This window comes from Mustela nigripes, chromosome 16 (genome assembly GCF_022355385.1).
Source record: "Mustela nigripes isolate SB6536 chromosome 16, MUSNIG.SB6536, whole genome shotgun sequence".
Taxonomy (NCBI): Eukaryota; Metazoa; Chordata; class Mammalia; order Carnivora; family Mustelidae; genus Mustela; species Mustela nigripes.
Window position 1 is genome coordinate 24,304,267 of NC_081572.1, and position 8,273 is coordinate 24,312,539.

At 59.1% G+C, this 8,273-nt stretch overlaps 1 protein-coding gene across 10 annotated transcripts; it reads right to left on the bottom strand.

Annotated features, from left to right (window-relative positions):
• Positions 1–139: 139 nt before the first annotated feature.
• On the bottom strand, positions 140–7,045 carry PHOSPHO1 (phosphoethanolamine/phosphocholine phosphatase 1). Of its 10 annotated transcripts, none has more exons than XM_059379960.1 (5): positions 6,810–7,045; positions 5,474–5,698; positions 3,522–3,634; positions 2,636–2,754; positions 140–1,916 (listed from the first exon to the last, which is right to left on the bottom strand). In XM_059379960.1, exons 3-5 carry the CDS (start codon positions 3,564–3,566, stop codon positions 1,037–1,039), a joined length of 1,044 nt encoding a protein of 347 aa, XP_059235943.1. In that variant the 5' UTR covers positions 3,567–3,634; positions 5,474–5,698; positions 6,810–7,045; the 3' UTR covers positions 140–1,036. The 10 variants fall into 10 exon arrangements, with proteins under 10 accessions (XP_059235943.1, XP_059235940.1, XP_059235942.1 ...); XM_059379957.1 differs by having other exon boundaries at positions 5,474–5,702; XM_059379959.1 differs by having other exon boundaries at positions 5,474–5,572; positions 6,702–7,045.
• Between the last annotated feature and the right edge of the window lie 1,228 nt (positions 7,046–8,273).

Sequence of the window (8,273 nt, forward strand, 5' to 3'; positions counted from 1 at the left end):
TGTACTTTTGCTTGTTGCTTGCTTTTTGTGTCCCAGACGGGGGGACCAACTCTCCCATTTATGTGGGGCTTTCTCAGGCCAGGGATCGCCTCACCCTCACCCTTCAGACATCGGCGGCGCGAGAGATCTCAGTCAGCTCTTCCCCCTTCACCACCTTTATAGCTCTAGAACACCAAAGAGGGAGGAGGGGCTTGGCTTTCGCTGGCTCGGCTTTAAAACATCATGGCTTTCTGTTCCATACGGGAGGACGGAGGCGCAGAGGGCCCAGCCCGCAGGGCGACTTTGGTAAAGTCCCTGGTCTCTTGCTGCATAGAAGAGGTTGGGGTGAAGGGAGACACCATCGCGCGCTGCGAGGTCCCAGGCTGGACGGACCCGAGCCGGACTGTGTGCTACCTCATTCCACCACCAGGAGGCGACTGTTCCCTCTGGCTTCCCCCCACCCCTTTGGGGATGCTGGTGGGGGTGGGAGAAGGGGATTGTGCGCGGGGAGGGAGGCCAGAAGAAAAAGGGTGTAGTGTGAAGACGCGCTAGGTGAAGCAAGATCTAGGCCTGAGGTCGTGGGTGCAGAGCTTCATCTCTCTCCGCTGGGACTCCGGCGCGTCGGAGAGGCTTTGGGGTCGTGAGTTCCCTTCACAGAAGAAAGGGAGATGGGAAGTTTCCGCAGTTCAGGGGAGCAGTGAAAGCCGTGGGAACCGCTTCCTCTCAGTTCCGAGGACAAGGATCTTGGAAACACCGCTGCCTTCCCAGGGATGTGCACCAAACCACCTCGGTGGGGCCGGACTCCAGAATTTAACGTTGCAGTGAAACGGGGACGGGGTGGGGGTGGGGTGGGGCAGAGAGGCAGCCGATTGGGGTTAACTGCATAGACAGAGACGGCTCCGAACTCCCTCTCCCAGCCCCCCCGTGGACGAGTCCGGGATTCCCGGAGGGACATACCGAAGCGAGAGCGAGGGAAAGGGAGTAATAAAACTAGGTTTGTCTTTCCCGCTGTCCCCCACCCCCACCCCGCCTGGGCGCCCCCTGCAGGCCGCCGTCCTCAGCACGTCTTCAGCACCTGTTGCAGATGGAGGCGCACGTCGGTGGCGGTTTCCCAGGGCACCACGCTGGCGCGGAAGGAGCTGGGTTCGGCCTTCTGCGCCTCCTGGATAAGGCGGTGCATGGGGTAGCCGCGGCGCGGGAAGGCCACGTCGCCGCCCGCCAGCAGCCCCATGGGGCAGAAGTCGTTGGCGCCGTCGCCCACGTAGAAAAGGCGCTCGAAGTGCACGCCGTCCTGGGCCCGCTCGCGCAGGTAGTCGCTGAGCACCTTGTGCTTGCACATGTTGGCGGGGCAGCGCGCGCAGCTGTGCGTGTGGAAGGGCCGCAGCGCCAGCAGCCCCCGCGCGTCGGGCCCCGACGGGTTGCTGAGGATGCGGCGGAACAGGCCATGGTGGCCCGCGGCGCGCAGCGCGCTCTCCACACCGAAGGTGTTGGCATCCGAGATGAGGATCACCTCGAAGCAGGAGCCTTGCTTGGCCACAAACTGCAGCAGGTCGCTCATGCCCGGCGACAGGGGGATGGCCTCGTAGATGGCGCGCAGGTCCCGCGGTCGCACGCCCTGCTCGCCCAGGTACTGGAAGACGCGCTGCATGTACTCGTTGTAGAAGCCCTCGCGGTAGGTGGCCCGCAGGCTGTCGGGGAGCCGCTGGCCCGGCGCAGCGCGCACGATGGAGTCGTCGCTGTTTTCGTCCACGATGGTCTCATCGAAGTCGAAGGTCAGGAGGAAGCGCGGCGCGCCCTGCGTGGCCATCCCGCCGTCCTGGGAGCAGGGGGGAGAGGAGCAGGAGGAGGAGGGAGCAAGCGAGAGGGGGCGCGGCACGAGCCGGCCAGGGAGAGGCTGGTTAGCAGGCCACGGCCATAGGCGCTGGCACATCCAAGACCTGAGGAGGACCCAAGGCAGGTTAAAGTAGGCAGAGGACCCCACGCCGCCGCCCCGGCCCCAGCTTTCCCTGCCCACCCCCATGTTGCCACCTCTCAGTGAACTGTGCTGGGGTTTATCCCCGAAAGACCGCCCTCTTCCTGAACCCAGAAGGGCTTCCTTGGCACCTATTTCTGCTAACTCTCCTGTGGGGCCACTGGGGCTTAACAGGGTCAGCTTAACGGAGGGGAGGAGCAGCTTCAAAGGGGTCACCCCTTTAGGGAGGTTTCTGACGAGGCCATTCTGGAGACTTCCAGTGACCCCCATTCTGGTTTGGAGCCCTCTCCACCCCCTTCTTCCCTAACATATGTAGGCAAGGGAAACCAGGCATTCACCCAGATGAAGCAGCCTCCTCATTCCCTTTTTGGGCCATGCCCAGCTGATAGGACTGTGGACAATAAGGAGCCAGGCTCCAGGGAACACTCGTTGGCGTGAATGCCAGGTCCTCGGGCCTGGATCATGGCTAAGAGCTGGGCCTGGAGAGTTACGCGTCTGGACCTCTGCACAGGCCAGAGAACTGGGTTTTAGCTCTTGGAATAATCAGGTCACTGCGTTGACCCAGGAAGGCTCTCTGGGAGCTGCTTCCAGCCAGATGGCACTGGGCAAAGGGCCCAAGATGGGACACGGCTTCTCCAGGGAGTTTTAGGGCCCTGTGCGGACAGCTCATCACTAATCACTTGCCAGTTCCCTGGGAGGAACACGTCAGCGGGTGGGGTTTCTGCCAGAGTCCGAAGGAAGCGGGCAGCAGAAGCAGTGGGACTTGGGGAGATAGAGGCTTCCCGTGCCAGGCCGCGACATACCTGGGAGACAGGTGAGGGAGAGGAGAGAGAGCAGCGTGGCTGAAAAGGCAGAGCAGGAGGGAGCAAAGAGTGGGCGCAGGGCAGGGAAAGAGAAGGCTAGGAGAAGGCCATGCCAGGGGAGCCTGGAGACAGCACAGTGGGGATGCAGGGCTCCAGGAAGCAGAGACCTCGGGCCACAGTCCCACCTACAGAGGATGTGGGAGAGGATGGAGGCCAAGAGTGCAAGTGCGAGGCACAAAGGCAAGCGAGTGGAGGCCCCTTTTGCTTGGCAGAGGGGCAGAGAGCCAGTCACGGACAGTTCCAGAATACCCACCACACTGCCTTTCACCCTCCCGGCCTCCCACCTCAGTCAGTCCAGACGGAACCACTCCTCCTCCTGGCTTCTTCCTAACTCGCTCTCCGATACTCCTGTGAGGTTTGTGGCCTGGCCCAGCTTGTGAAATGAAGTCCAAGCTCCCAGTGTCAGAGCTGGGGTGTGGACCTAGCTCTCTGCCTCCCTAATAGCACTGTCCCTTCAAGCTCATCCCTAAGAGTCACACTCTGGTCTCATGGACATCCATCTGGGAGTCTTAGCTGCTCAGGATCCCTGGAGTTGAGGTTGTAAAAGCATCAGGCCCCCACACCTGGGATGGAAGCTTCCAGAGGTTAGTGGAGGCCCAGTAGAGATGAGGGTAGGCCTAAAAGGGGCTGGAGAGGGCTCCTTCCACCCTGTGATGGGAAGGTGGTTGAGGCCTTAGCCTCAGAGACCCCTGGAAGTACCCACTTACCCTAGACAGGCATCGGAGACCAGTGACTGGAAAACACCCGCTCATTGTCACTGCATCACCCTGGGCACCAACTGCAGAAGACTCCGTTGGCCTCCAGCCGTCGTCCAGAGCTCCTGACAACCACACGAGGTCTGTTGGAGGGCGCCAGCAGCTAGCCTTGTGTCCATCACTAACGCCCACCTGATTCTGTCTCCTCAGCTGAGCCCCCGGAGCCACTCCCAGGGACTCAGTAAAAACCCCTCAGATAAGCACTGGGCTCACAGAGGGCAAAACCCTTGCGAGGTATCCCCCTACCAATCCCCTGTGTCATTTGAGAGGTTATAGTAACTGGAGACCCAGTGAAGTCAGCCGACTTACTCAAAGGTAAGTGGCAAAGACAGGTCTCAAAACTGTAACTTAGGGTCTGAGACCAGTGCTTTTTCTCTCCAGTATGATCCTGGACCCTTTCCTGTGTCAGGATTTACATGTCACCAGCATGCATGTTCTCCCACTGCTCATCACAGTTGCATGAATTCAGCAGATAAGAAGGGCCCAGAGAGGTTAAGGAGGCTGTACAGTGTCCCCCGGGGAGACCTGGTTCATGAGCACCTGGCCACAGCCTTGGATGCTCTATGCCCTTAAAGGGAAAAGGGCAAATGGCGAGCTTACTGTACCACAGCTGGGGGCCGGGACCCTTGAGCATCTCAGACGATCTGGGACTGGCCTCCCCCTGGTGATTTCAGAGAGCAGCAATCGACCAGAAGTCAATTTGAAATTTCTGCGGGGCTTTGCTATGTGGTTTTGGGACAGGGATTGCCTTTGTGGGGGTTTCACCCACTCAGCTACAGAGGACACCACCTACAGCTCCCAGGGCCTCCCTATGCCCCATCCCTACCCCTCACCCTGGGGTTGAATGAGAGACTAGAAGCATCTGGGACAGATCTGGAAATATACTGAGAACCGGAGACTAGATGGGTAATCGAGCAAAGTCCTGGCTGGTTGCTGCCCTCTGGTGGTCATAGCAGGTGACACTGGAAACCCCTGAAAGTCAAGGTGACACTCTTCCCCAGACCATCCCAGACCCTCAGGGAGCCCCTGTAGCCGGGGAGATAGAGATTGGGACCTCCCAGGAACGCTGCACAAGTGAGAGGGCGGGCCTCTGACACCTTGGAGCTACCACGCCCTAACCCGAGGTGTGTTGAGCCCTTTTGATATGGATGGAAGTGGGTCTCAGGCTTTTACAGCAAGCACTTTTCATTCAGGAAAGGCAGCCAAAGCTGAATGGGGAGAGGGGACAGAAAAAGGTTGGGGCTAGGGAGAGGTCAAGGAGACGATGGATGAGAAAGCATGGGGACCTGGAATGGCATGTTTTGGAGGATGGGAAGGCTCTTCCCAGGCCCTATCTGGAGGGAGTTCCAAACTCCCAGGATCCTGCCTGATAGCCCCTGTCTGCTCCTAGGCCCAGCGAATTTGAGGGGAAACGCCACTTCTGTGATAAAAGCAAGCAGCCCCTCGGCACACACAGTCTAGAGCAGGGCTCCGGGGAAAGGGAGTGGGAGATAGAAAGATACACAGGCTCTTCAAGCAGCCACCCAGAGACCAACTTTCATCCCACAGAAAAGGGCCTGGTTTTGCCCTTGTTTCTTTTTTTCTTTTCTTTTTTGAAAATTTGGTGGAATCATCTACTGACTTTCAATCATATCCCAAATTTCTCAATCATTAGAGCAAAAGACATAGTTATGTTTTTTTTTTTTTTATCTAATAATACTATTGAGGGAAATCGGTTCAACATTTGTTGTTTAGTGAGTTGCCTTTGTTTCTTTTAGGCCCCAGAGAAGAAAGCCTGGCATTCTGAGTTTCTTCCCCCAGAAAGAGAAGGCTGTGCTACCACCCCGCCCTCACCCCAGAGTAATCAGTGGCTCCCCAGGCCCCACCGGCATCTGGGACTCATGACATTCAGTAAGTTTACTCACCTCTGGCAGCTTTGTCCTAAGTGACCAAATTCTTTTGTGGTCACAAAAAAGAGTCCCTCAGAGAAAAGGGGGACAGGATGTCTGAGCTTCTCTAGATGGCTAGAGCATAGAGAGGAGAGAGGAGTTTCTCTGGGGCGGCAGGGAGTCCATATTCTAGTCCCACTTAAAAGCGGTGCTTGCCTCCCTGATGCCACGTCAGATCACTGGATTCCTCCTTGTTTCCTCCTGCCTTTGACAAAAATGCTTTAGATGACATTTGTGGGAATGCGGGTGGGGGAGGGAAAAAACGGTTTGAAAGTCCTCCTCCCCTCCCCCGCCTCCATGAGGGGATGGGGAGCCCACAGGACAGTTCGGGGACAGTTTTTCCCAGGAAACGAAACGTGGAGGGTAAGGATTGAGGTGGGGAGGGAGGGCCCTGCAGATACCATAGTTACAATCCCTTGCCCAAGACCAGATCTTCTCTATCAATCACTAGGAACTGGATCCCACAACTAAACTGAAGTTTTCTCCATCTCCAAGACTGTATTCCCAGCTTCACCATGGTCTCTTCCTTCTAACCACCACCAGCAGCAAATAGGAAAAGTGGAGGCCCAGAGAGGTCAAGCTAACATCCCCGGAGGTCACAGAACATCAGTTGCAGAATTAGAACTTAGGAGTCCCTGGTGCCCCTTGGTGGAGTTGCAGCCAGAGCTCCCCTCTTGTCCGGGAGACCCCCCCTTGGGGTGTGAGTAAGCTGGCCCTGAGGACCTGAAGCCCTGGTGTCAGTGAAGAAGCTAGGACCAGGAGTCCCCTCTGGGCCCGCCCTGCCTGGGTGGACAAGCTGGAAGGGGATCCTCCGTGGACAGGGAGGTGGCAGCTGCCGGTGGATTGGGGGGAGAGATATTTTTAGAGGTGGCTGGAAAGCAGGCATCCTGGCACACCCCCAGCTGGCGGGTGCTTCGCTCCAATGCGGGGCAGTGGGGTGGGGGGCGGTGCGCAGCTCGGGGAGCCCAGGGGACTGGTGGGTGGCGGGGACCAAGGGGGCACAGATCCTTCGCTTTGCCTGAGTCAGGGACAGAGGGATATCCCGGTACCTCGTTCCTGGGGTAGGAGAAAGGAGGAAGGCTCATTTCTCCGCTCCAGTGACTCCCCCACTGACACACGTGAAGGAGCGCCCTCAAACTCCACACAGCCCCCACCCCACACTGGGACCCCAGCCCTCCCCTACCTCGGGGAGCCCAGGACTCACGTGGGGAGCGGCGGCGGCAGAGGTCTGTCCCGGCTTAGTTTGGAGTGTAAAGTGAGGAGATGGGCTAGCTGAGGTATTTGGGCGCAGGATGGGGCAAGGGGTGCTTACGGGAATTGGAGGGGACGCGGTGTCTTATCCACCCCCGGATTTCTAGGCTCCGGCTCACGAGTCCCTCCAGTTCCGAGGGGCCGTGGATGATGTGCGTCTGGGCCGTCCCCTCCACCTGCCCCCCATCCCCCCGGGCCGCCGCCGCGTCCCCTTTAAATGCCCGGGAGCCGGAGCCCGAGCCGCGGCGGGCGCTGCGGCTGCCGCAGCACCCGGGCCCACCGCAGTCCCCCCACGTCACAAGCGACTGTCCAATCACAGCGGCGCCGGCTCACATCAAAGGGGCGGGCCGCCTGCGGGACACGCCTCCAGGCCGCCCCGCAGGCAATCCGAGCGCTAGAGAAGGTGGGGTTGCGCGCAGGGAGAGAGGGGTGGAGAGGGGAGATGGAGCGCATCCCTCCGGAGGAGCGTGGGTGGGGGGCACCCTTGCTGGAGCGGCTGCGGGGCTCTGCGTGAGTCCCCGCCCACACACCCAGAAGTGTCAGGGCTGTGCCTTCAGGGCGCCGAGCCCTGAAATTTGCAGAAATGCACTCCTACCGCCAGCCCCCATTCCCTTCTTCGCTCCTAAGCCAAGCGGTAGGCACCGTTGGACCCAGACCAGGGAAAGCAGTGCCTCCCCCCACGTACGCCTGGCTCGGCCCTCCGCGCGGAGTCGCGGCACCTCATCTCTTGGGACCCTTCCTCGCTTACGGGTTACAGGGGATCGCCGGGGAAGGGGCCCTTCCACACCCCACCCCGTAAACACTGATTTAAGGACCCAACTGTTTGCCCTTTGTAAGTGGTGTTTTAAATAAACCCACTTTCTCTTCTGCTTCGTAAGAGCCGGTGCCTAGCCACACTCCCCTGCGTCTCCCCTTCCCCCCAACCCAGTCCCCGCCCCCACCCTGCTCCGTCCGCCCTGCAGCCGGATGGTTGAGGAGAGGCTTCTGTTTCTACAGCAGAGACCCGAAACTTATATATACTGGGAACGTACTATGAACAGGGCACTACACGAGGTTGCTACACTTGCCGTTGAATATTCACAACCGGAGAAATTATTTGCCTGAGTTCAAACATAGGCGCGCCTGGCCCTCGGGGTCACAAAGGAGCTGTGGGGGCGCAGGCGCCCCCAGGCCTGGGTCTGAATCTCCCCCTGCTCCACTCCTCCAGGAGGGCCGGCGGGTGGGAAGGCCCTGTGTGATCTGGCAGCCGGTAGCGCTGGAAACCAGCGATGGAACAAGGGTCCATAAGGAATTACCCTGTGCGGGGCACTAGTGTGGACAGGACAAGGGTGTGCTGCGTTTCTGCATGTACAAAGGAGAACGAAGGCCTTGGAGCTGCTTAAAAACCTTTGACCTTAACTTCCAGCGCCCCAGCTCCTTAACTGGCTTGCTGCTTATGTCCCTGTCAATACTGCCCACCCTCTCTTCTGGCTCTGCAGCACCCCTGATGTTTTTCAGGGACTTCCCTCCTCAGGAGCACACTTGC

Bases quoted from the DNA above. Each gene is read 5' to 3' on its own strand.
- PHOSPHO1 (XM_059379960.1), bottom strand. From the start codon at position 3,566: ATGAGCGGGTGTTTTCCAGTCACTGGTCTCCGATGCCTGTCTAGG. The intron at 2,755-3,521 runs GTAAGTGGGTAC...CCTGTCTCCCAG, and splicing joins GTCTCCGATGCCTGTCTAGG to GTATGTCGCGGCCTGGCACG. The intron at 1,917-2,635 runs GCAAGTGATTAG...GGTCCTCCTCAG, and splicing joins GTGTTCCTCCCAGGGAACTG to GTCTTGGATGTGCCAGCGCC.